General features: G+C 51.6%; 1 protein-coding gene and 1 long non-coding RNA gene across 5 annotated transcripts; one reads left to right on the plus strand and one right to left on the minus strand.

The window, feature by feature from the left end:
- Positions 1,927-26,994, plus strand: NXN (nucleoredoxin). Of its 4 annotated transcripts, XM_021416180.1 has the most exons (9): positions 1,927-2,062; positions 2,158-2,666; positions 10,618-10,735; positions 12,145-12,278; positions 12,669-12,769; positions 13,058-13,164; positions 20,481-20,660; positions 23,106-23,230; positions 25,812-26,994. In XM_021416180.1, the coding sequence occupies exons 2-9, from the start codon at positions 2,634-2,636 to the stop codon at positions 25,992-25,994; spliced, it is 981 nt and encodes a 326-aa protein (XP_021271855.1). In that variant the 5' UTR covers positions 1,927-2,062; positions 2,158-2,633; the 3' UTR covers positions 25,995-26,994. The 4 variants fall into 4 exon arrangements, with proteins under 4 accessions (XP_021271855.1, XP_021271857.1, XP_021271856.1 ...); XM_021416182.1 differs by lacking the exons at positions 1,927-2,062; positions 2,158-2,666 and adding an exon at positions 2,957-2,986; XM_021416181.1 differs by lacking the exons at positions 1,927-2,062; positions 2,158-2,666 and adding an exon at positions 4,913-4,945.
- LOC110407611 lies at positions 13,174-20,473 on the minus strand. Its single transcript, XR_002443957.1, has 3 exons — positions 16,349-20,473; positions 15,669-15,784; positions 13,174-15,579 (listed from the first exon to the last, which is right to left on the minus strand). It is a non-coding gene; the product is annotated as an uncharacterized LOC110407611 (long non-coding RNA).

Consider the following 27,159-nt stretch of genomic DNA (forward strand, 5'->3'; position numbering starts at 1 on the left):
TCACTGCAGGAAATACAGGAATTTTTGTACCTAACTCAAAGATTTTATTTCAGGGGCAAAAGATGCAGTGCAGCAGTGCCCCTTTGTGCAGGCTGTCCTTGTGTGTGCTTCCTGGATGTCTGCAAACTTTTGTGTGGGGAGAAAAATCACTGAGTGGCAGGGAAAGCACAGGAAAGCTTTTGGGATTTGGTTTAAGTCTATGAAAACCGTGCCTGGCCAGCTGCTGGTGCAGGAATGCGGCTGCAAAGGCTGCTGCGTGCCAGTGTGCCGGTGGGATTTGCCAGAGGCAGGTTTACTGTATAGCTGCTTCCCATCTGTAGGAGTGCTGCAGCCTCCCAGGGCCTCGTGGGGTCGACTGCATTATTTGTGAGGCAGAGAGGTCCTCAGGGTCACCAAGTCCCCAGATTTGGCAGGAGCTCCCCTGGCATCTCCACAGTGGTTCCGTAAGGATTTCCATCACCCCCTGGACCTGCTCTTTCGTCTCCTGCCTTGGCTGAGAAGCTTCGGTGGCTGAGATCACAGCTGCAGGATTTTCCTTGGGATGTCGTGGGCTGCTCCCTTTGGGTGTCCTGGAGTGAAAGTTTCTGATTTTCTGCCTGTGAAAGCCATTGGGCAAGAGAAGCACCCACACCTCATCCCTTGCAGGAGAACTGGTGCTTATTTGAGGTCTGATCGCTGCACAAGATACAGAACAAAATTCCACAAAATAAGCTGAAATTAAGCCACAGATTTTGTTCTCATTAGTGTAAAATCATAAAATCTGGTGTTTCTGATGTTGCTAGAGAGAGAAGGAGAATTAACTCCCGGAGAATGTAACCAGAGGATACTTAAAAGGCAAACTGTTCACATACTTTCTTTAAAATTTGCATGAGTGTAGTAAAAGGTCATCCTAAGTGCTGAATCTGCTCCTCAGATCCTCTCCTGCTGGCGGCTGATTGCAAGAGCCTGTTGCTAAGTGTTCCTGGAAACAGAATAAAGATGAAGCAAGATAATTGAACAAGAAGGAGGGAGAGGGGAAAAAGCTTGGAGCTAATAGTCTAACTGCAGAGCTGCCAAATGAGATGAATATGTCAGAGTTTGACTCTGTGGCTGCATCTGATCAGCTCTGACTGAGGGGTGGATGGGGGTGCCCAGCCTGGAACTTCACAGTGGAGCCCTGGTGGGAGCTGCTCGGACACCAGCAGCAGATTTGCTGCATTTCCCAAAGCTCATCCAACTCCAAGCACGCTGTTTCCAACATTTAGTTTAGAGCAGAGGACGAGAAAGCAAAACACGCTCTGAAGATGGTTTGTGTTATTTCTGTGTATAAATACGCTGTTCCTGCGGTGTGCATTTTGTTAACCTGGGATCTTTATCTAGACGATCAGTAATCACAAAAACCAACAGGACAAAGCAAAAAGACAAACAAATCCGGAGCTTGGCAGCCTCCAGCTCCAGGTGACCTCGGAGGGTTTTTTCCTGCCGGTTTTGGAGCAGGCTTTCTCTCGCTATGCGAAACGTGGGTCAGGCTGCCTGGAAAAGCACTCCCTCTTTGAGGTGCCCAGTTTGTCCCAAGGTTTCACCTTGTCTCAGGTCAGTGGTTTTCATTTTTTGGATCAAGCCCTAGTGCAGCTCCTGTTTATTGCCGAAAAGACAAGGAAGCAAAATTTCCTCGGCTGCGGTATTTCTCTGGTTGAAGCTTTTGTGAAAGTGCAAAACTTTCTCTTTCACTGTCTCCATGGATCGATTTCCTGGAAATAGTTTTAGTAACTGTTTCTGGAGTGATTTTTATCATCCCAAAGCATTTTACAACCTCTGAATTTAGAAACAGCTGAAAGACAGCCACATCTGAGGAAGGCTGCTGCCAGTGCACAGCAGCATTAGGCATTCCATAAAGGAACACACGCTTGGCTCTTTTTTTTTTTTGTACAGAATCCTCCTTATTCTGCCAAAAAGACAAGGCTGTGCTCTACCATTCATCCCTTTTGGGTTCAGAGCTCCGTGGCGTCGCGGCGCACCAAGCAGGCTCTGTTGGCTGAAGTCTTTCCTTCCAGCCTCCAGCTGGGTCTGGCTGTCGGAGGAGGTAATGAATACGCTGCATCTTATCTGACATTTCAACTGCCCCCGTGGGATTCGTGGTGTCATTGGTTTCTGACAGCAGCGTCTCTTTCCTGGCAGGTTCCCTTTGCACCGTGCTTGGTCTCTGTTTAAAATAGCAGCCTGGGGAGAAGGAGGCTGCTCAGTGGAGTCAGCGGTGGGGGATTGGTGTCCCAAATGCCATGTTGTGTCTGCACGCTGACTGATGGAATTGCTCCTCCAAGAAACCATTTATCTCGTGACTTCATGAGTCAAGCCAGGATGGAGCTGGAGCTTTTGACCTCGCTACTGATTTATCACCACTCCTTTTCTTCTTTTTAATTGGTTCGGCAATCTCAAAGCATCATTTAAGGCTGAAAATGAAGATTAGCAGCCCCGGAGGCAGCCCTGACCTGTTGTCGATGGATGTGAGATCGTGGCCCCTGGCCCCACTGCTGGTTGTTGCAGGAGGGCTCCAGGTGCCATGCACAACTGCAAAGCTCCACTCCTGCCCTGTCCCGCATTGCTTTCCGCTCCCACTCTTAGCTAATTCTGTAAAGAGCTAAATAGAGAGTTTAATGGGCAAGCCTATGCTGCAGAGGAGCAGTCAGGTGAGGAAAGGGTTTTTCTCTTGTCTGCTGTACCCTGGCTTTTGCTGCTGTTTGGTGTTAGCTTAGCCAAAGCTGTGTTTAGGGTTATTCTGGTCTGGTTTTTAACATGTGCAGTTGATTAATTACTAATGCTGGCCTCGCGGTTGCATTTTCGTATTTAGACGTCACTGGCTTGGCTCCTGTCGGGTTTACATTTCCAACCTGCAGCCTTTCTGAGGAAGGATTGGGTTTCAGCTTGGGGCAGGGGAGGAGGGAGTGCAGCAAGCCGGCACAACGCATCCTGCAGCAGCTGCTGGCTTCAGGTGATGGCCAACCCCCAGGTAACCCCATGCTGTCACTGGAGGCGATCACTTCCAGCAAGAGTGCTGAGATCAGAGTGTGGTTGCAGAGTGAATTTCTTGGGGAGGCTGCAGTGGATGCAGCTGCAGCGGCCGGACCTGGCGTGCTGTAACCACTCCCTGCCAGGACCACTGAGGCGCCTGCAGGAAAGTATTTGCTTTCAGTAGTGTGCACAGTTGCAGAGATGCAAATGCTTTGTTTAGTGCAGCTTTGTGCAGTGAAGCAACGATGCTGTGGACGAGCTATTTCATTCCAAAAGATGCTGCACATTGAGCAGGTTTTCCATCTTCTGGTTGTAATTCATACGTCAGCAACAGTGGGTAGATGCCTTCATAATTTTACGGTGCTGTTCATTTGTACCCAGTTCAACACTGAGGAGCTTCTAAGTTTCTAGATGCTGTTAATTAGAGAGGAAGAAACTAATACATTTGGGTAAAGTGGCAGCTAGCTGGGTCACCAGCACTTCATGCAAGAGAATGCCGGTTCCAAGTTGCAGTAAACTTTCACTCTTTCTTTTTGAGATCTGAAGAGTTGGCTGAATACACTGATTTTTATTATGTTTCAGATATTGTATCATTTTCCTGTGATATACGTGTACTGCTAAGATTCTTGGTATAACACTTTTTGGAAAAAAGCTAAATATACATGTGTTTTTAAATGCAACCAAATATAAAAATGACTTTTGTCTTTCCCTTTGGCTAGATATTAGCATAGGTGAAGATGCTACAGCTGGACAGCCTGATCTAATTGTAGCCTTCCCTGTTCGTTGTAGGGGTCTAGATGACCTTCAAAGCTCCCTTGCAGCTCAGACGATTCTGTTATTCTCTGCTAGTGAAATACTCCTCCCTTGCTTCGATAGCATCCTCATTCTTCAGAGGCCACGCGAGCGTGGGAGCGGCGCGGCAGAGGATGCCGATCCACGGGGTGTCCTGGGGCAGCTCATGGCATCCTGAGGCCATGTCTGCCCCGGGTTCCTTACAGCACCGACAAATGCTCTATTGTCTTCTCAGCGAGGGTGTTTTTTTTATCTGATTGTGTAAAGTTCCCTTTCGGATTAAGTGCTGAAAACAAAACAGAAACCACACCGATACCTCATTGTGTTTATTAAACAACGACAAAAAATCCCGATATCCCTGCCGATTTAAAAGGCTTTTGTGTTTGGTGGGAACTCTATCTAAACTCTGGGCTTTTCAAAAGTGTTTTCTTTCTTGATGATCTGGGATTGCAAGGCATTTGACGTCGAGATTGCTGTCTGCACTGGATACTGGCTGCCTTCAAGTGAACGGTAGCAGCAAAAGAGAACGTGACCGATAGGAAATCCGCGCTGCAATGTTGAGGTAACTCTGGCAGCCAGCCCACTCCGGATGACAGATGAGACCTGGGACCAGGAGAGACTCTGAACTTGTATTTGACGTCCCAAACCAACCACCCCACCCCTTCCCTTTCCTATAAGCGGATGGAAAAATATCCCTTCTCCACAGAGAGAGAGAAATTATTATTTTTGCTTATTACCTTTATGTTTACATAGCTGTTTCTTACTTAGGGCTAGTCATCTGGGGGCATAATTTATAGGGGCCACGTATGGTACGTGTGTCTTGAATTTTTCTCACAAACACTTGAACTCCCTCCATCCTCACTGCTCTTTGTGTGCGTGTCCTGCTGCCTTACAGCCAGAGCTCTGCGAAGGGGATGGCAGAGCGCCGGCAGAACGGAGCTCTACCAGAAAGCATCGAGGTCAGAGCCTTTGGCAACCAGTCCTGGCATGTGACTGCTTGACAGTTGTGCTGGGAGCTCCTTGAAGACCGTGAGCAAATACATGTGAGGGTTTCAGATGCTGACAGACCTCCTGGGTCCCACGCCTGGCATTGCTGTGGGTTTCTCTGTGAGCTCCGGGCCTCTGTTTTCCTGCAGATAAAGAGAGAATGCTTGATCTCTGGAAGGTAAAATGTTGCTTACAAAATATCTTGAGATGCCTAGATATTGACCTCTTTTTAGGAGGTAATCAAAGTCATGCATGTGGAGAAAAAAAGCCATTTTTGGGGGAATGCTTGTAAGTATATTTCCTAGTGTATGACTGTCCCTGCATTTTGCATTGTCTTCAGACGATTGGAAGAACACCTGGATAAAGAGGTTTATATAGGAGCACGGGTAGAGCAGCCTGTCTGCAGCATCCTCTCTAAGTGAGTTGCTGGCTGTGTTGTTATCTGGGCGTTCAGACGAGCGCTGCTTTGCCCTTCTCTCCCTGAGCAGAACCACTCGTTGAGGCCTGCGCACAGGGCAGGCCGCGGCTCCAGGCCCTGAGGCTTTGCTCGCCGTAGATCATGTTAACCACTCTTAAGTCCTGCTCAAATTAAATGTTTTCATATCAGATGTGGGTTGTGGAATATCCAGTCTGTCAGCCTGAATGTGTGTCAGGAGGAAATGAGGCAGCTTGTGCTCGGAGTCTGGCGTGCGCGCCAGGGCCTGGCAGCCATATGCCGCTCTGCCCCAACAGAAAATGCTCAGCTCGCAGCCACCAGGGCTGCTAAATCCTGGAATTATTGCAGTAAGTGGGACACTTCATCAGGAGCACAAACATATGTTATCACCTTGATGGGGGACGGCGGGGTGACAGAGGGTCCAGGTGGAGCCGCGGTGCAAATCCTAATGGGACTTAAGATGTGCAAAGAAAAGCGTGGCTGCACATGGCCTTGGGATGGGGTTGGTGGGGAGGTGGTGGGTACACCTGCCCCATGCAGAACCCTGCTATGGTGATGCTGGAGCAGTGACTGGAAACCAGGAGTGGTCAGAGAGGAAAATGGAGGAAATGATGCAGTGGGAAGCAGGGGGTTGTGCTGGCTCAGCCCCTCTTTGTTCAAGAATTTTGACCACTGTGCTCCTTGGAAATCCATTAAGACCAGTCCTCTGCTGGCAGGGGCTTGGCCAGAAAACCGTAACGAAGGGGATTCCTTCCACTTCACCTTGGAAGCTTTTGGCCTTGTGTGCGGCAGGGAGGAACAAAGGCTGCAGGCGGGCAGTGTGGTGGTGCCAGGTGATTCCAAGTCTGAGGCAGCCATGCAGCTCGGAGAGGGGCAGCTCTGGCACGTGGCATTTGGGGCTTTGGTTTTTTCTTGCACGGCTCACGCAGTTGGGCTGTAGCCAGCAAGGGGAATTGTGTACAACTGCTTTTACAGCAATCTTGTTGACTGCAATTTCAAATCCTCTCTCCTCATTTTATTAATGGAGACAACATTTTTCTCGCCATTGTATTTTGTAATTAGATTTTAATTTCCTTTTTGAGAGAAACAGCAGCACCACAGCCATGAATTTATCTCAAGCCCACTTGTTTGGTCTCCTGTATGACAAGGTCGGACCCTGGCAGGCACCGTCTGCCCCGTAACTCTCCCTTCTGTACTCAGCTGGGTTTTGCTCCCTCACCATGCCCCCTTCCTGCAGATTGGAAGGGAAGGGGAAGCCTTCTCCTCAGCTCAGCCTGAATCGCTGGGACAGGCGTTAAGTGGATTTAAATCCACCGGGCAAGGAAGCTGCCTGTTGTTCTGCAGCCTGTTGCTCTTTGCAGAGCCTGGGTGGCCCCTGGCGCTTGTAAACCCTTTAAGGCACGCTGTGAAAGCTGCAATTTAACATGGAGAGCGAGCCAGGACAGAAGGGTCCCCGCAGCGCAGGGCCGTGGGAGCGGGGCGGTGGAGAAGGAGGGCAGTGTGGGTTCCAAGGGGCTGCAGCCTCCCCACCATCCCTCTGCCACTGCAGGTTTCCTGGTTGTTACTCTCATTTGCCACAGGAACTTTGTTCACCTTGAATGGTGTGTGTTGGTCAGCTTTGCCTCCTGGTTCATGTGTTCGTAGTGGGGCTGATGTGCTTTGGAATGAGGACTGGGGAGGAGAGGGGGAAATCCAAACAGGATTAGTTATGGTATCTTCAGGAAATACTGAGCTGTAAGAGGACTGCAAAATACACAGAATTAATCTTTCTCTTGCCGTTGGCACAGGCAGGTATCTCTGAAAGCTCCCGCTTCTCCTGGCTGGAGGCAGCTCTTTAAGCTATGGAGGATGGAAGTGCAGCATCTGTTGCAGTCGCAGTTTGCACAACAATGGAGAAATGCAGCTACCAGGGGAGTGGCGAGCAAACCTCCTGTGAAAGCAATGCTGCATCCCAGTCCCCCCGTATTGCGCTGCAAACAGTTGTGTTTTATCTTTGCCAGCGTTAACCACTACAGCTCAGGATTTATGTTCGTAAGTTAATGCGACCGGGGCTGATAAATCAATCAGCACAACCAGAAATAGCAACCTGCAGCTGTTAGGAGAAGGAGTTCCCTTTCCTAGCAGTGTGTGCTGAGCAGGAGGGGATTTCATCTGCTCCGGCCGGATTCCAGCCATTCTGCTGTGAACAAAAAACAGCAGTTTGCTAGTGGGGAGACCTCGGGTTTGACACCTTTATTGGGAAAAAATATTCCAGTGTGCCTCGTGGTGAGACATTTCCAAGTCCTCCAGGGATGAAGGATGTGGCACTGGTGTGGAGAGCTGCTTGTGACCAGTGTGAATGCTTTGTGCTGCTGTAGTGCCTGCAGTCTGGGATCACTGTCACCTGCCAGAGGGTAACAGGAGCTGATTACAGCATTGCTGGTTACATCCCTTCTCAGGTCCCAGATGGCTAGGACCCTCAGATCTCAAGTAATAACTGGTGGTTCAGAAGTCTCTCACATCTGGTTGTGGATGGAGGCACAGAGGAGCCCCAGGGCTGTGGTTTCCAGCTCCTCCAGCATGGCGTGGTGACGCTTTGCGTTACGGATAAGGTTACTGGCGGAATCTGGTGACTCTATTTTTTCCACTGGACTTCTTGACTTAACCACCTGCACAGGAGCCAGATCGGTTTCCGTAAAGCCAATCAGCCTACATGGCATCTTGAGAGAGACTCCGTTTCCAGCAGGCGTTTGGGGTTGAGCGTTGAATTCAGCAGGCATGCTCTGTGATCAGGAGTGAGGAGTGCTCAGAGAGGATCAGCTGATTTCAGGCTGAGCAGTCTGTAGATTATTTCCACATCTGTGTTAGCTTTGGCTTGATCCCACAGATTTGCAACAGCTGTTGGGAAGCAGAGCAGAGATCCCCTCTTTAAATGGATGATCAAATCCTCCGAGTGTGGAGTGTGTTATTTCTATGTCATCCTCTTCAAGACAGGAAAAACAGCTTTTAAATGTTGCTGAGGCAGCACTCAGCTCTGCTGCCTGAGCTATCATCCGATCTTCCTGTGGTTTCAGAGCCAGTCGTAATTTGCGTTCCGCATCCCACGCCTCGCCCGACACGCGGCCCTTTGAGAGGTGTACATCTGCCTGTGTTTGCCCAGGTACCTGCACAACAGCTGCCTTTTTTCTCTTGGGCTCACCTTCCTGTGCATCACTGGCATCCTATGTTGTGCTTGGAGAGTGACCAGCTCCCTGGATTTTTGTTGTCTGAGGCACCTTAATGGTGCCGGCGTGTCTCTGGTGTCTCTTGTACTCGGTTATCCCGTGAGGGTATTGACAAAGAGATTTCTGCTACCAACAAAATGTTTAAAATTCTGGTTCAAGGACGGAAGCAGAGGTGGCAGCGGGTGCCTCGGACGTAGCGCAGAGCAGTCTCCTCCTTCAAGTGTGTGTGCAGGGGGAGAATCAAAGGGTGTTTGAATTCCAGAATGAAATACATGAGAAAACGATTGAGCCCATTTCCCATCCAAGCTGCGTCCCTTCAGCTCTGACCTGCAGTACAAGGAGCCATTAGGCCCTGGAAGGATGAGCCTGCAGGAAGGGCCATCTCCATGGGGATGGTGATAAATCTTGGCGGTCATCCTTCACAGAGCATGCGGTTCTCGTTTCCAGTCAGCTTTCCTGATGCACAGGAGGACCATCAACTCAAACTGCTCCGATGTTAACAGTGCATTTGTGTGCTTTCTGATACAGACATCAAAATTAATATGGTTAGCGCTTCGGGACCATTAATTTGCAATTCAAGGCTTTTATAAGCGGCCTTAAAATGGCGACCTGATTCAGCTCATCTACAAGCAATTGTGCGTTCGTTCATCTGTGTCATACAGTGGTGTAAGTGACAGCTCTGGTGGTGTCTGTAGCTGAGCAGCCTTTCTTCAGGGGGCAGTTTGGGCCCCAGCTGCTGCTGCAGCATCCTCAGAAGCCCCAGGTGGTTGCTTGGTAAGAGCCGCCAGGACAGCCGGAGACCAGGGACCGACAGCCAGGTGTGTGTGCTCCATCCATACCAGCCAGAGCAGGCTTGGTTTGGTTTTACCTCCTGCTCTGGCTGCCTCAGCCCCCTTCCTTCAAGGCAGAGAGCGCATTCTGCCTGTTGGTCTCCTTCAGCCAAGCCAAACTGCTACAATACGCTGCGATGCCCTAAGGGAGCTGCTTTCCATATACAAAGGGCTTGGCGAAATGAAGTGAAATGTAAGCAACTCTTTGAGGAGAACTATCCAATTGCTAGTTGTAATTTCCTCGTTGTTTGCGGCACCCTATTATGTGCTTGTGATCCTTATAAAGAGCTTTCCCCCACCCTTTAAACTTCACAGAACTGGATTTTACCTTCTGTGGTTTGACCACACTCACTGCAGGGGGCTGGTTTGCATTTAGTATCTTTTTTTTTTTTTTATCCTATATGCCCAAAGCTATTTGGTTTGTGAATCAGCATTATGAATGAGTTGGCTTATCCCAGGAAATATGTCTATTGGAAATTCTGGGCTAGTGGGTCAAGCACAAAACCGTTTCTTTCTCTAGATCCTGGTAGATGGAGATCAATAGTGTCTTCTTAGATCGGTGTTAACACTTTCCTTTAGAGCATAGAGGATTTTGAATACACTACCTTGAAAGTGTGCTAATTCTTGTAACTCACTCAGATCGCTTTTATAAAAAGATGTTGGAAAAACTACTAGATGTAGTGCCAGTGAAACCTAAATGTGCTGCATGGACGCACGTGTGCTAAGGGAAGCAGCTGCAAAGCAAAATGGCCAGGAGACAGCGAAATCTAGACCGGGACATGCAGTGTGCAGCCATTCTGGCCTGCAGTGCTTTTGTTTGGGCCGGCAGAGGACTGCAGCCAGGCTGGCAGTGTGCAGTGCAGCCCCCAGGCCGATGCCAAACCCATTAAGTGGCTCCCGAGAACAAAACTGGGAAGCCCCAATTGCAGCAGAATCGTGTTTCTGTGTGTAGGCCTTGTTTTCAGCACGGCTATGTCTTGGCAGAGGTTATTACATTTATTTAATGAACATCGAAATTGGAGAAGAGGAAGCAGCCAGGGAAGCATTACAACTTGCTTCAGAGCAGTGGCATTAAAAGTATTTGTGCTTACCATATCTTCTAAACAAAGCCCTCAAAGCACAGTACAGGGCTGGTAAGTGTTATCCCCTTCGACTTGCAGAGAGGCAGATGTGGTCGAAGGAGAAGCCTGTACCTACACCCCTGCTCAAACCTGCAGCAGGAGGCAGGCAGCTGCAGTGGCTCCAGCATTGTCCTGTGTCAGCTCCATTTATTTGCTTAGCTCCGAGCTCTGATCTCAAAGATGGTAATGCCCCCAGATCTTCCTGTTCACGCTGCCAAGCTGATCTTTCTTCTCTCTTCTCCCCTCCCTCTGTGTTACAGCTGAAGCTGTGGAACAAGTACAGAGTCTCCAACATTCCTTCCCTGATATTTATCGATGCCTCTACTGGGAAGGTGGTTTGCAGGAACGGCCTCCTGGTAATCCGCGATGACCCAGAAGGTAAGACCTGGAGTGCTGTGCCCTGGAAACATGGGCACGCAATTGCCTTGTTATTTTAGCACGTTCTGAATTGCCTTGCAGGTTTAAAAAAAAACCAACAAAAAAAGGAAACAAACAGCTATTGTCATACTTGACTAATCAAGGCACTGTATTATTTTCAGTGTAACATTTTCTGCATCATTCCTGCCAGATCTTCTGTTTTGGTTTTCTTGTTGAGAAGAACAAAGACTTCCCCTCCAGGATTTTTGTCTGAAGTGCTAATGAGGAAAAAGACTGGGTGAAACACAAAGTTTAGATTTTCTGTGATGGAGGCACACAGATAGACCCTGACTTTCTGTACCTTGGGAGCAGAATCCTTCCTAAATAGTGAGTGGGTGCTTATCACTGACATCACAGCCTGTTAGGATAATGAGTTCCCCATTATTTGTAAATGAGACAGAAAAATGCTATTGTTCTCAATTTCCAAAGTTGTGTTGGGAGTTCATTTTAAATCCATCTTCTTAAAATTTGCAAAAACCTAAATGTGCAGAATGCATGCCCTCACTCACAGATTCTGCTGACCTGGTGTTCAACTGTTAACCTGCCCATGCAAGCATTTCTTCATGCAGTAGATACTGAAAATGGTGGCTGGTGGCAGGAACTGCACAGCAAGTACCAGTTATGGCCTGGGCCATCTGTGATGCTTCCTCATCTCTGGCTGAACGTCTCAGATCAATTTCTGCAGGAGCTGGCAGCAGATGATTTTGAGCATGTGTTTGCATGTGTGCATGCATGCTTTATTTGGGGTGCAGAGGATTAGTGCAAGTTCTAGAAGTTCGTGTGTGTGTCCAGCATGAGGAAAAAAAATCAGTCCAGTGACATGGTTAATTGATATGGTTAAAGTTTTAAATATAGAGGAATTAGGGCTGTGATTATGTGTCCTGCACCATCTGCTTCCCTGTTTGTGTAGGATGGCAGCTGGTCAGGGTGGATGCAAGGGCTGCAATCAGCAGAGCAGCTTTATCTTAAGTGGCAAACAATCTGCCTGCATTCCTGAGCACGTACCACCTTGCCCCGGCTGTTAAAACAAACACTGTGTATAAGGAAAAGATGCATTATCAGGTACAAAACCAGAGCAGGCTTCATCAAGCAGAAGCTGCTCTGACTTGGGCAAGGATGTGCAGGTACCTTTTGAGTTGAGGTTGCTCTGGGTGCTCAAGGCAGGGCTGTGGTGGTGCCAGGGCAGTTGAGTAATTCTACATCCTCCTTTAATGGGGTGAACCTCAGTAGGACCCCTCAAATAGCACCCCCCATCTCTTTTCAAATGGCAGGATGGCTTCTTAGTGGAACTTTGGTAGCTGTAAATGCTCCATATGCTCCCTATTTCATGTTTTGTTTTTTTTTCTCACTCCCATCCCAACCCTTTCTAGGTCTGGAGTTTCCATGGGGGCCAAAACCCTTCAGTGAAGTTGTTGCTGGGCCTCTGCTAAGGAACAACGGCCAGACACTAGATAGCAGCGCTCTGGAGGGTTCTCATGTTGGAGTCTACTTCTCCGCACACTGGGTGAGTGGTGGGTGCTCCACAGAGCAATTGTGGTGAGCTCTGGGCAGCCCTTGGGTGAGGTGAGAAGTCACTGCCAACCTCTGCAGGAGGCTGAAGACCTCAGGCCAGTTGGTGTGTAAGCAGTTAAGATGCCCTGGTCCTTTTGGGAGAAGCCAGCAGCGTTACAATTGTATGACATCCTCATCTGACCCTTCAGAAGGGGAAGCATTTTCAGACCTTCAAAGTGGGAGAGATTTTGTCAGCAATTTCAGGAGTTAGTGACCTCCTGCCATAAACACCAGCCACATCCATGGCTGTTTCCTGGCTCTCCAGGAGAGAAGAGATCGTGTTTGGCTTTCAGTGATGGCTCTATCATCTAGACAGCGTGCCCACGCATGTGTTGTTTTGCAGTGCCCACCCTGCCGAAGCCTCACGCGGGTCCTGGTGGAGTCCTACAGGAAGATCAAGGAGGCGGGCCAGAAATTTGAGATACTCTTCGTTAGTGCAGACAGGTAATGAAGCGCTAACTCTCGGTGCAGGCAGAGCTGATTGCCTCATAGCAACCAGTCTTGGAGATGCTTTATCACAAAAAGTGCACTGCAGACCCTTTCTTGGGGAACGTGGGCTTTAAATTTAGTCCAGCCCGCCCCAGGTTTGTGTCTCCTAGCGGCAGTTGCTGGGGGGGTTAGTGAAATGGGGAAAGGTCTTTGTAGGCCAGGTTTTTTAGGAGGAAAAGGGGAGGTGGTGTGGCAGGTAGAGTGTGGCTGCACTGAGGATCCTGCACTGTTCCTGTTGCACAGGTCAGAGGATTCCTTCAAGCAGTATTTCAGCGAGATGCCCTGGGTAGCTGTCCCGTATACGGATGAGGCCAGACGGTCACGCCTGAATCGACTCTATGGCATACAAGGTAGGAAAGGCCCTTCTGATGTGCAGCTCTCCTTTCTGCTGCTTTTGTTGAGCATTTGTGATGTCTCCTCTTGTTTAACTGAAACAAGAAAATGGCAAAGCAAAGCGCAGTGCCCCCAGGCAGAGCTGCTTCATGTTTCTGCTCTCCGCAAACTCACATTCCTACCACCTGCCAGGCAGGCTGTTAATCGAAACAGGACTTCCATAAACAACCTAATTCTTCCTGGAAACTTGGAAGATTTTTTTGGCTTGGATGTTTTTTACCTAATTACTGATTTATTTATTTTGCTTTTTCTTGAGGGTTTAAATTTCATTTTCTTGCTGTTTTATGTAATGCAAAGGCAGGCGATCATTCTCTGCAGAGGCTGAGGAAGATGGCATCTGGTTTATGTTAGCAACATGAATTACAGAAGAGTGCATGTTTGATGTAAACCATGGCTTTGCCTTTACTGTATGCGTCTGTGCCAGAATCCAGCAGCCTTGGCAGCTCAGAGGACAGGGGAGAGGCTCACTCTGTCTGGGTGTTTTGAGAGCATCCCAGAGATGATAGAAGTTCCCAGCAGCCCTCCTGGGAACCAGTATGTTGTTTGTGCAGGGGATGAGGTGCGCTGCAGAGATGTGCACAGTAAATAGCTTGCAAGGAAGCTTCCATGTATACATAGAGTTTCTCCCTGTGGTTGAGGAGTTAGGAGATAAAAGAGCCACCGGTCTTGCTGCAGCCTGTGTGTTTCTCATTGTTGCAGTGCAACATCGGTCAGGTGGGTGCAGGCTGAGGTGGGCAGAGAAGCAGGAATGTTGCCAAAGGTGCCCAGAGGCCTGGGGACATCAGTGAGGGTCCGTGGACCATCCTGGTGGCCATGTTTTACCCTCCTCTATTTACCTGCCTTGCTTTTGCAAAGTGTCATCAGCAGAAGGGTCCCAGAGTGACCAAACCTTTGAGTGTGTTCATTTCAGCTTATTCATCCGTGTTGACTTTAATGGGATAGTTTTCCTGATATGAGTATTTGGCAGAAACCCAGTGAGCAGGAGAAATAATCCCTTCTCAGAATCCTCCCCGAACACCCCTTCTGGGGTGAGCTCAGGTGCCATCGCTGTGCTCTGTTCTCTGACCTCAAATCAAGGATAACTGTTAGCCTGCTTTAAATAGCCATCATTTTGCTTCTTAATTACCTTCCCATGAGGCAGAAGCCTTCCAGATTCATCTGTCTTTTCCCCAGCCTGCTCACAACCTATTCCAGTGCTGGTTTCGGCAGAGCCCTGCAGGACTGCTGCCAGTTTCGCTGGGACTTTCTGTAAATAAGGTGTCCAGACATGGATACTTCAACACGGAGCATGCTGTAGCCAGGGAAACAGTAACAACAGCTTTCCCTTTAACTCCAGCCACTGTCTCCTTAAATGTCTCTCTTGGTTGTGTGCTGACCTGAAAATGTAAATATTTGCTGTTCCCATGTGCCCTGACCCTTTTCTCACTGGCACAGCTCCCATGTTACCCCCTCATATTTCCACGTGACAGGGGTGCTTTACTGGGGACACTGACACTGGGATTTGGGCGCATTTGGCTGCAAGCCCTACTTCTTCATCGTGGTTTTGCCATAAAGTAGGAACCTCCCTGCAAGGATGAAGTGTGATGGGCAGTCACGTTGAAATGTAGAGGACTGGTTTGTACCGTTTTTGGGGAAACCCTCTCCCTGCTCCCAGTGGGTGCTGGGTTGTTGCTTATTCCTCTGCAGGCATTGACTCCTCATCCTCGCAGAGCATTCTAGCTGTTTTGCTCCATGAGTGCCTGCTTGGCTTTCGACATTTCCTGCCGAACTTGGACAACACCATGCTACTCCTGCAGCTGCCTTTGTTCTCGGTCCTCACAGCACTGTGCAGGGAGCAGTGTCCATGCAGCCCTGCTGGCCTCTGGCACCAGGCAGCCCCTGTGTAGGAGCATGTTCCTTGGGTTGTGTCTGCAGGGTGGCTTTTCCTCTGATTTTTGTAAGGCCAGCAGAGCCTTTCCTGGAGCTGGAACAACAAAAGAACTTGTCTTCCTGAACAGCGCTAGGCTGCTGGAAAGCTGCAAGACGGTCAGACCTCATGTTGTTTTAGTCCTGTGTTGGCCCCTACAGCATTCAAAAAACTCAGTGTAAAATGTAAGTTGAGTTATTGGCCTTTATTCGGGTTGACTTGAATGCCTCTATTCATAACCCATGTGCAGTCAGTGGGCTGTACCATACCCACCTATATTAAATTACTTCTGGGTGCAGCACTATCTTGAGAGAGAGTTGTTTCTTGTATCACAGCTTCTCATAAAGAATTCTCCATTGTGTGCTTCTGTGTGGCTGTCGTAGATGAAGTCTCCCAACTCTCCTTGTTGTGCAGGGAGTGGTGATGAATGCTATACTCAGATGGGAACTGTCCCTTGTTGCATGTCCTAGGAGAGATTTTGAGATCCTGGAAGCTCCTGGGGGGATCCATTGCAGCACTGTGGGATTTGCAGTTACCTGGGGGAACTTCACAAACCTGTTGTTTCAGCCGTGCCCTGGGCTCTGTTCCAGACACCCGCCAGTCACTCCGCAGCCCAGCCAGGAAGTCATGGCCAGGAGAAGTTTCCTGTACTGAGTTTCTGAAGCTTTCTTCTAAAGAGGTCAAAAAAAAAAAAAAAATGAAGAAGAAGAAAAGGCTTTCTGCCAGGAAATATCTCAAAACACTATTGAACCTTTCTAAACGAATGGTAAAAGAAGTGTAGAAATGCTCTTACTGTCAGTTAAAAAAAAAAAAAAAAAAAAAAAAACAGCAGTAAAACCCAGTGTTGTGCTCTCTGAGCGTTTTATTCACGGTGATTTGGGTTGCTCAGCCAACAGGCTTAATGCAGATGAGGTTTGCGTGTCGGATATGGGTTTTAATATTTAAATAAATAAATGCATTGCCAGGTTCAGTAACAAATCATTTGGCCCCCGTGTTTTTGCAAAATGCTCGCCTCGTGGGAGCTGAATCCATTTTCTAATGCGTAAAGTCAAACTGAGCCCGTCTATGCTAATTCTCATCTAAAGCTTATACAATATTCATTGCAGAACGTCTGATCTGTGATTCTTCTTGATAACTAAATTCTGGTGTTATGACTCACGGCAATTACCAGAGCCCCCAAAAGGCACTAAAATAACAAGTGGTGGCTGTAGGTGAGTGGGAAGGGGGGGAAGTACCCTGGTTAGCGGGTGTGGGTTTGGTTTAGGGCTTGCTGGTTATGGGTGCCCAGCCAGAGATGCAGGGGATGGAGCCTTGGAGACCAGGAAGGTGCTCAGTATGCTCTGGGGTGGCCGTGGCAACAGGGGCAGGTGCACTGCAGCAACCTCAGCCTTCACCATATGGGTCCAGAAAAGAAAGCAGAGCTTTGTGGCTGAAGAGGAGTCTCTGATGGCAGATAAAAGGTGGAATGTATGGATCTAGCACATCACCTGCCTCTTAACAGGCTGAGAATCATGAAATCAGCCTCAAGTTTTTGGATGTATTATTGGCATTCCCGGACATGCTAAACACGGGGTGATTTATCTTAGAGTCTTATTTTCTGAGTCTTGGAAGTTTTAGCAGCTGGGTGCTTTAGTGTGTGTCTGCATATGCAAATGGAACTGCTCTGAACAGCAGATGAAATCACTGGTGTCTGTGGGGTAACACTAACAGAATGACTTGTGTCTAAAGCAGGCCCTGAATTTTGCTAGGTCAGAGCAGACTCCTTTGCAGTCTGCTCTGATCTGCCTTATTTTGGGGCTGGCTGGCCAAAGGAGGTGCAGGAAGGGCTGTGGCCTTGCTGAGAGCTGATCCTACAGACCCAGTGCTGCAGGCTGGCTGGCTGCATCTCTCAGATAACGCAGGTCTGGAGGGAACCAAATGGCAGCCATCCTGTGTGGGGATGGGAATCATAAATGGATAAAGACCTGAATCATGTGGGGTGCTGATCATCATGTGCTTCTCTTGGCTTCAGTAGTATTTCGTGATGCTTTGTGCCTTGCAGGATAGGGTCAGAGTGAGTTTTCCCAATTCCTTCCACTCTGTTTAACCTCTCCCAGCCCTAGAGCTATTTTGAATACCAGAAGGTAATGAATAAGCCTTTCTGTGATAGAAAATCTATTTCTTGGCATGCCCTTAGAATTTGCAAGCCCAGCCATCATGCTGTGTTACTGTGCAGCTCCTGCAGCTGACCCAGCGAGTGCAACCCCTCGAATGGGAGGAATGTGAGCAGCGCTGTCTGGGCTGGAATGAGGGGAATGCAGCCGCTCGCCTGGACCTGCAGGCAGGCTGGGACAGACAGACAGCCATGTATTTCCTAGAGAAATGCCTAGGATTCAGATGGCTCGTGAGTAACCCACTGTTGTACAGAGGGGCAGTGCCAGGAGGCAGCAGTAGCACACTGGTTTCTCCTGCACAGAAAATGGTTTGATGGAGTATTTCTAACAAATGTGGCTTAAAATGAACCTTTGGGCTGAGAGGTGGGGGTAGGAAGATTTGTTGTCACAGTTTGCCACTGTGATTCGGAAGCTGTTGCTGGGTGGACGAGGAGATGCCTGACAGCAATTGTGTCGAGCACTGAGTGACGAGGATCTGACTGCAGAGCCTGGCACTGACACTGGCCGCCCGGCCCCTGTCTCTTGGGGCCCGATATCAAATTGTCTCCCTCTTCCTTCCTTTCGGGATGTTTTTTTTGTGTCCTTGATGACAGAGGAGCAATGTGTTTCCCAGATGAAGTCATCAGCGTGAGCCATTCCTGTTTGCTTTGACCTCCAGCTCCTGCAGCTCCATCCCCCCCACAGGTCAGGGGCAGCCATCAGCGGTCAGTGCAGAACCAGCCTTCCCCGCAGGCGCGACCCGAAAGCAGCATCTCACTGACATTCAACACCATTCACCCCCAGGGCTGCATCGCAGGGGCTTGCCACAGCTGTCGGTTCTGGGGGCCTGGAAGCCTCCTCCGTGTGCTGCCAGCCAGGACAGTCACCAGCTGGTGTCCCCTGCACAGTGCCCACCCGGCCAGATGTCAGGAGATGACTTGAGCTAAATCTCATCCGCACGTGGCTGCTCCTTGCTTTGTCCCAGCCAGTGAACCCCAGGGCCGAAGCCCCACAGCGCCAGCCGGCCCTCTGCCTTCTGGTGAAGCCTCACTTTTATTCCCTGCAGTTTGACTTGCGTGTCGTTAGGGCAGAGCTGCAGCTGGTCCTGACGTGACAAGCTGCAGTTCTTCTGAGACTGTGTCACATCTGCTGTGTTTTTGTAGCGCTGAAGTATGTGCCTAAAGCTTCCTGGGAGAGCAGTCTTAAGACGTCTGCTGCAGCCAGGTGGGATGAATGAAAGCACTGATAAAGCCACACTCCCTGCAACCAAGAAGAAAAGTCCCTTAGCTATTGCTGGGATCTCTTCCTCTTCTCACACCTGTCCTGGCTGGGTTTTCAGGTGCTCGTTTCAGTGCACTCCTCGTAAGGCTTTTATTTTATCCTGGGGTTTTCCAGCCCTATAGTTCTGGGCAGAATGGTGGTCTGCCCTGAATGCGGACTCTCTGACACTCACAGACCCATTATTCTCAGGAGAGAGGGGCTGTGCCACATCTGCCCTGTCCCTCTCTGTATAGAGGGACATATTTAACTGATGATTTATCTGGTTTTTGTTTCTTTCTTTCTTTGTTTTCCCAAGGGCCGCTGCAGAAATAAACAACCCAGGACCCCCATCCCACAGGCAGGAGGGCACCCAGCCCGGCTGTACTGGTGCTGGAGGAGCTGCGTTGTGCTCAGCAATGAGCAGCTCTGGGCCCCAGCTGGGGAAAGCAGCTTGGACGCGTGCCAGCGATCTGCAGGCCAGCACTGGTGTGAGGGATTCTCAGTTTCCCCATCTGCTCCCATGCTGTCCCCTGGCAGGGACGTGGCCCTGCCCAGAGGTGCTGGCAGCATCCTGCGGGCTGGCAGCACAGCCAGGGAGGGCTTAGTGCATCCACGTGCGTGCACTCACCCTGAATCTTGCAGTTCCGGTGTGCAACTACATCCGTTTGTTGGATGCCAGTTTTCTGCCCTAGATGGAAGGCACGTTTTTGGGTTAAGGGCACAGCTCCGCGTGGTCCCCGTGCCATCTGGTGTTGCTCAGCTCCAGGGGACTGCAAATAACGGTGTGTTCTGCAGTCTGAGCAGCTGCTGGTGCACACACAGCTGGAAGTGCAATGTGCAAACCCACCAGGACAGCGTTTTTAATAACTTAGGAATACAAAGTAATAAAAGGTGAAATAATTACCTGCAAAATTGATTTGAAGTGCAGGAAGTATCCAGCAGCTCTGCAGCCCTGTGCCTGCCGAGCTTTCCCCACAGCCGCAGTGCTGTGCTGGGGCAGGAGCTGCACAATCATTGGAGCAGGGTCCCAGCACCACATCCCCTTGGTCCAGTGGGGGCTTGGGGAGGGAAGGAGCAGCACAAGTGAATTAGCACTGAGATTGGCTTTCCCCGTTCTTAACAGCTGTGCTGGGCTGGTGGTGCCAGCAGAGCTGCCCAGCTCTGTCCCTGCTCAGTGTGACAGTTCTTAGGGTGTCCCCAGCAGGGGCCCGTGGTGCTGAGCGTTTGGCCATTTCATTCAGTGAAGGCTCTGCTTGCTGTGCAGCTGCCTCCTGCTCTTTGGCCTTTCATCAGCCAGGGACCTCAGGTGTCTGCCTCTCTGTAAGCAGAACAGCATCCCAGCCGTGTAACGTTCATGACCTGGCGGACCCAGATGTGTGCTGTGAAAATAATGGGACGATTACTTCTGTGTCGGAAGGGGCGTGGGGGTTCACGGAGCAGTTCATGGCTGCTAAAACATGTGGGTTTCTGCTGGGAACAAACACGCCCTGCTTCCTGGCTGCCGCTGCGTGCAGCCCGCCTTGCAACGAGGTTTGCATGTGATGCTTTGAACCGTGCATCTCCAGGCTGGGGTGGTGGTGTCTGGGTGCTGAGCTCTGCCATGCACACGAGGGGTACTTCTGTCCATGCTTTGTGAGCTGCAGCGAGCTTCTGGGCAGGGTCCTGTCTGCTGTGCCACAGTTTGTGTGCAGGAGCATCGACATCAGGCAGCAGTGACCTCGCCCTGTACTCAGACAGGGAAGGAAGGCGATGCCAGAGCCCGTCTCCTAGCTTCCTGCTCTGGCTCCTCAATTACAGCTCTCCTAGAACAGAAACAGGATCCATGGATCCCGCTTCCCACCGCATAAGCTGCAGTGGCAGCACTGCCACTGGGTTCCTGCCAGATCAGAGGCAATAGGACGGATCCTTTTCCCCGCACCCTTTTGCTCCCATATTAGCACTTTGGCACTAATCCCGTGTTTTTCTCCTGTCGCAGGCATCCCAACGCTCATCGTGCTGGACTCCCAGGGCGAGGTGATCACGCGGCAGGGGCGGGTGGAGGTGCTGAACGACATCGAGTGCCGAGAGTTCCCCTGGCACCCCAAACCCGTGCTGGAGCTGACAGACTCCAACGCCGTGCAGCTGAACGAGGGCCCCTGCCTCGTTCTCTTTGTAGGTACGGAGCCAAATCCTGACAGGGAAGGGTCTGTGTGCTGAAAGGGCTCTGCAGCCTGCTGCATCCCCTCCAGGGACTCGAGAGGGTGACAGTCCTGGAGCTGGCTCCCTAATGGAGCGCAGGCTGCTTGCAGCTCATAGGGATTTGCCAGAGCCATGCCCATGACACAGCTTGCTCATGTCTGCACCTCTGCAGCTCCAGCCCTGGGGTGAGTAACACGGTGGAGCAGCCGTTCGTAGCAGAGAGGAGCTGTCGTAAAAGACACTTCAGTGGTGGCTGTGGTGAGGCGTGCCAATTAATGATGAAGAGTGCTAGAAATGCGCTGGTGCTGGCTGAGACGAGGAAGGCCTTTTCTGGAGCTGATACCTGAAGCTTAGGAGGCAGAAGGGTTGCAGCTCTATGCTGGCAACTGCAGCTCAGGGCTTGAGTTTCTTGACTGAGCAAGCTTTGCTGGTTCTTGAGTGTCCCCTCTGCATGGGGAGCTGGCTGCAGGACAGAACAGACTTCCCTCCCAAGCTGGTGTCCCTCTGCTGCTGCTTACCCACCCATGAAGCTCAGCTGTGGTTGGAGATGGGCCTGAAGCACAGCTGGGTTGTCCCAATCCTTTCTCTCCAGCGAGAGATGGTGAAATCTCACCAGTGCTTTGACTTCCATGGTCTGTGCTCCAGGCACAGCATCCCGGTGAGCAAGAAAGCCCAATGAGAAGCTGCAGTTGCCCTGGTCAGTGCAGTGGAGTTTGCTGAAGAGCCTGTGTTACCCTGAGCCTGCTTGCCAGGCACTGGAGTGTGCTGGGGGCTGCTGGAACGCAGGCAGGGCTTGTGTCGTGCTTCCTCATGCACCCTTTGTTAGCAAAAAAACCCTTTTCTGCAGCGTTTATAATGTGTCTCTTGCTCTTTCCCTTCCTCCCTTTCAGATTTCCTTTTGACCCTGATTATTTATTCAGTAGAACCCAGCAGGGGATGTGAGCACGGAGCCAAAAATACTCTCCTCAAGCTGGGAGGACTCGCTCTCCATGCTGAGTGTGATTGATGGGGGCTGTCGCTGCAGGCCTCGGGGAAGAGTTATTTTTGTCTTGCTCTGAGCAAAGTTTTTCAATCACCTTTTGGCAAACAGCAGCCAGGGCTCTCGCGTGGGTCCAAGAGGATGCTCAGCCTTGGTGAAAGCCGCTGGTGCTGCATTAAGTCATGCACTGGGGATGTGGGCATGGAGGCTCCTGGCCAGCCTGTGTGCTGCTGAGAGACCCAGCAGCAGTGTCCTTGCTTTTTGGGGCAGTGCAGAGCTCTGGTCAGCCAATGTTGGGGTCGCCTGGAGGCAGCAGCACCCCCAGAAGGAAGCAGCCCGAGGCGCTGGGAGGGACGTGGGATTTGCTGAGCGCAGTGTGTGAGGTCGGGGCTGTGTCAGTGGGCTTAGCAAGTATCGGGGGTGAATAAATGCTGAGCGATGTACATCTGCTGCTGGAGAGTTTGGGGCTGGGTTAGCCAGAGTGCCGAGGGCTGGCCTGGAGTGCAGCCAGCAGCGTTTGTTAGCAGAAAAATCAATCACTGCATAAACCCCACATCTCCACGTATTTATCTCTGTCGTCCACACAGGACACATCCAACAGTGCAGCGTGTGGTGTCCTTAGCATTCCTGTCTTTGCTTAAAGAAGCCAGGGAGGAGGTGGGGAAGCACCGAGTGAGGGCAGGCAGAGCTCTGGTGCTGGGCAGTGCCCACCAGGTGGTTCCAGGGGCCCACACGAGCTGCACGCTGCCAGGCGACCAGGAGCCTGTTTTCATGGTTTTCTTTTAAATTATTTATAATTTTTATTTTTTTTTTAATGCTAAAAGTTGTCCCCAAATTGAAATCGTTTCATCTAGGTGCTGCTCAAGGACGCTGTCTCTCTTCTTTCCAACTCAGTATTTGAACTTCAGTGGTGGCTGGCATTTGATTGATGTTTCCATCTCTTTCTACTCTACCTCTGGCAAATCAAAGCTGCCTTTACAGAGCCGCCGCCGCGGAGACTCGAGCAGAAAAGCTGCTGAGCAGCCATCCCAAGGCGGAGGGATGGTGGGTGGCAGGCAGGGTGGCAGGCAGCCTCAGCACATTCGTTTGGTCTTCAAAACAGCCCGAACCTTTTCAAGATGCACACCAGCTTTGTTGCGTCTGTTTGTCCCTGCGCTGCAGCAGCAGCACCAAGGGAGCGAGCAGTGGAATATTTGGGGAGCAGGCACTGCTCTTCTGTTACATATTTGCCTGTCTGACATGAAAAGTGCAATTCAGCTGCTCCCTAATTGCTACACAGCCGCATGGCTTTGAAGTTGCCACTGTGTGCTCGGACTCCTATTTCCTCCGTGTTGCTGCTGTGGGGTAGAGCTGCCCGCGCCCCGGCCTGTTTGCATCTGTTTGATCCTAACCTCCTTGTTGTATGGTCTCTTTGCTTCGTCTCCCCACGTCTGTGCCCTGCAGATTCAGAGGATGACGGAGAGTCGGAGGCAGCGAAACAACTGATTCAGCCCATAGCTGAAAAAATCATTGCCAAGTACAAAGCCAAAGAGGAGGAGGCACCGCTGCTCTTCTTTGTGGCAGGCGAGGTAAGCAGGAGGAGAACATGAGAGCTCCCTGCAAGCACAGAGCTGCATCCTGGGGCTGGTGGGGACAGGGCAGCTTCCATCCCTTGTGCTGCTGAGCCGCAGGCCTCAGGGTCTGAGCTGGGTTGAGTAATGCTGTCTCTGCTCTCCAGGTGGGTAAACTGAGGCACGGAGATGTGGCAGCTAGTCATGGAGCATGGAGCACAGCTGAGCTGAGTGCAGCTGTGCAGCCTGGGTTGGATTCAAGTAGCTGAGGGGTTCTTTCCCAAGTTTTTCTGTAGGTTGCCCTCAGCACTTTGAGTCCTGGGCTTGTTCAAAGGGGGAAAAGCCTCAAGGCTGGGAAGGGAACTGGTGGGGACAGGCAGAGATGGGCACTGGAAGACGGGAGTGGATGGCAAGCTCCCACGCTGGGGCTCCCAGCCCCATGCGGCTGCTTCAAACACTGGGGCTGTGTGTGCTGGCTGCACGGGCAGCAGTCCCAGTCGGTCTCTGCTTTCAGTCCATGTTGGCAGCCAGGTCGGCCTGGCTGTGCTTCCCACCTCACTGCAGTGCTGCTGCTTTTCTTGCCACCCTGAGTGGAGGGAAGGGACCGGCACTCCAGCCTCTTCCCTAATGGGCTGGCAGCCACCCAAAGTCATCGCGGCGATGCCAGTGCAAGCTGGCGGCATGGGCTCTGCTGGGAGCTGGGCCAGGCCAGCCCAGGCTGCCTGGAAGGGGAGAGGCTACCAGACCAGAGCCCTCCCACGTCGCTGGAGAGGGGTTTCCTCATCACAGCTTTCAAATGAGGGACCCCAGGGTGCACTCACCTGGTTGATGGGGCGGCCCCTGGCTGTGGTGCAGGGGGAACCTGGCCTGCAGCTAGTTTACGTGCTGCTGCCTGCCCAGTTCCTCTGGAGGCAGCCTCGATCCTGTGGTGTGGGATGGTTTCTGTGCCATGCAGATGATGCTGGACAAAACTGCCTTTGGGAATGGGCAGGAGCTGCCTGGGGAGCAGACCTGCAAGGCCTGAGGCGTGGCTGCAGTGGTGCGGGGCGCTTTGTCGCAGCGCTCCCTCCTCTTGGGCTTCGCCTGTCCCTGTGGGAAATGAGCATGTCCTGAGCTGCCACGCTACTGGTGGCTGGACCGGTGCTGGGGATATGGTGCAGAGTGCCCAGAGCCAGGGATCTGCTGTTGGCCTTCAGGGAAATGGCACGCTCTCGTCCTCTGTGCAGAGCTTCACCCTTCTGCAGGCTTCCAAACCAAAAAGGTTTTGCGTAAGGCTCAGAAAAGCTCCTGGCTCCCCTCCTGCGGGACCCAGGCAGGTGGGAGCCTCCAAGCTGCTGTGCGCTTGCTCGCCCGCCCGGCCTCCATGCTCACGTCACAGCCGCAGTGCGCACCAGCGGGTCCCCCGGAGCCGCCCAGCGCACAAAGAGGCCTGCGACGCCGCACCGGGCTCCCCCCACCACCGCCACCCGCAGCCCCTTGGGCCCCTTCCACCTGGGTACTTGCGCTCCCATGGCCGTGACGGGTCTCTGAGCGTCCCAGCTCGGCCCCACACCCTTGAATGAGTCCCTTGTTGGAAGGGCTCTATCGGGAGGGTCCGGGAGCTGTCCCCCTCCCCCAGAGCCTGCGAAGCGTTTTCCTCCTGCTCGCTGGCTGCAGCTGAAACATTGCTGCTATTCATGCAGCTCCCGACATCCCTGCGGCAGCAGGGCCGAAGAATGGGGAGCATCCGGCACGTCCCATTCATCCGTCACCTCAATAGCCCTGGCTGCTGGCCTCGGGTCTCTGCTGGCCCCAGTGCACAATGCAGCCAGGCCGCGGCCAGAGCAGGCGCCTCCCATTCCTCTCCTAGCGCCTTTGGGCCGGTTTTGCATTGATTAAAAGGTTTCAGTTGCTTTGCAGCAATCACATAAAGGACGAGGCATCCCAACACCTCGGCTCCAGGCTGGTCCCAGAGGTGGGAAGCGCTGGGGGCCGAGGTCGCGGGCCCAGCCCCGCTCTCCCTTCCCTGCCACGTGGTCCTGCGCCAGAAAACCCTGCAGTGGAAGGGGAGGCGCGATAGGAACCACCCTGCCGGCCACCGCCCCGTGCTGCATTGCTCCCAGCCGCCTCTGGATTCCTTTATTTCCATCGCTGCTGTTGGAAAACTGCTCAGAGAAATGCCCGGTTTCAATGACCGTGCAATCTGGACACGGCCCCGGTGTCTCCCCCCGTCTCCCTGCCACGCTCAGGAGATGAATTGCCCCAGCACCAGCATTTGAATTCCACAGCCCCAGCAGTGACAAATGAGTTTTCCCCTTTGCCCAGAGCTGTGATTTATCTGGCTGCTGAGCGCGTTGCTTGAGTGTGCTGTGGGTTTGGGGCCCGCACTCGCACGCTGTGGGTCTGCCTGTGGGGTGAGGGGTCCTGGGGTGTGAAGCAGAGGAGGGAAGGGGCTGGAGAGGGGTGAGCAGCAGTGCTGGGTGAGAGCAGAGCGTGGATTCGCTCTCTGGGTGGGTGGCAGGGCTCAGCACGGCCCAGCGCAGCGCTCCGGGGGCTGTGGGCTGCTCTGGGTTGCATGGCTCTGCTGATGCTCCTCTCTCCCTCTCGGTTTGGCCTCCAGGATGACATGACTGACTCGCTCCGAGATTACACCAACCTGCCTGAGGCTGCGCCCCTGCTCACCATCCTGGACATGTCGGCCAGGGCCAAGTACGTGATGGATGTGGAGGAGATCACGCCGGAGATCGTGGAAGCCTTCGTCAGCGACTTTCTAGCAGACAAGCTAAAACCCGAGCCCATCTAAGGGAGCTTCTGCGCCAACAGACATTATTTAAAACTAGGTCTCTCTTCCGCCGCTCATGGATTCTCCAGCGTGTTCTCACGCCCGACCCAGTATCCAACCTTCTTGTGGTGCCTTGTTCTACGCAGTGAATCCTTCTCCTAAGCAAACTCCTTGAGATGCACTTTCAGCAGGGAGTTGTTGGCGTTTGGAGACTTCGCTTGTGCTTCATGGTGATATATTCTCTAATAACCAGGCCAGAACTGTTACCGTACTTACTTTATACACGGCACTAGCTAGCAGGCAATCTTTTTGCATGGTGTTCTTCCCAACGTATGCATCAGGCGGTGGATGGGGTTCTCGGGGCTCTTTTCTTCTCCTTCTCCCCTTTCTTTCCTTTCCTACAACCTCTGCTGACTAAATTACTTTAAGGAAGCAATAAGGAAATTGTCCCCTTCGCCCTCGCCCCACCTTCCTTCCCCACTCGAGTAACAGTGCCCCGATGAGGCCAAACAAAGTCTTAACTGCTGACAACCTCTGAAAGACCATGGCGCAGCCGGGCTTTTCCTCCTCGGGGTGAGAACTTCCTGGGCAGTTGTCCCACCCCACACACCGACAGCCTTATGCAGCGTTGGCTGCGCACACTGGGGGAAGTCCAGCCCCCCCGTGGCACACAGACATCCCCTCCTGCACTGAGCCAGGAGCAGAACACCACCAGGCTGCCCTTGTCTCCCCGTGGTCTCTCCCTTGTGCTCTCCCCGTCCCCCTCTCCCTCTTGCTCCTTCTCTCTGGTTATGAATTGTCGACCCCTCTATGTTAGTTGTTTTTTTGTAGGTGTGTCCCAAACCCGACAGTAATGGTGCTGTTCTTTAAAAAAAAAAAAAAAAAAGAAAGAAAAAAAAAAAAGAAAAAAAAAATTTCCTCCCCAGTCCCTAGCAGCACAGCCAAGCCCCCTCAAAAAGTGACATTGTAAAAACTGTACATGGTGATTGGAACTTTGTAATAAAACTGATACAATAACCGAGTCCTGGGAGGTGCCGGTTGCCCCGTCCCGCAGCCCAGCGCAGACCCCGGCTGCTGTTTCCATCGGGGCTGTGTGTGAGCTGAATAGTGGGCGTTGTGCAAGCCACAGCGTTTCCTTTCAGCTCGTTTGTCAGCAGTGGCAGGATTACGGCCTCTCCCCTTTTAT

This window comes from Numida meleagris, chromosome 18 (genome assembly GCF_002078875.1).
Source record: "Numida meleagris isolate 19003 breed g44 Domestic line chromosome 18, NumMel1.0, whole genome shotgun sequence".
NCBI lineage: Eukaryota > Metazoa > Chordata > Aves > Galliformes > Numididae > Numida > Numida meleagris.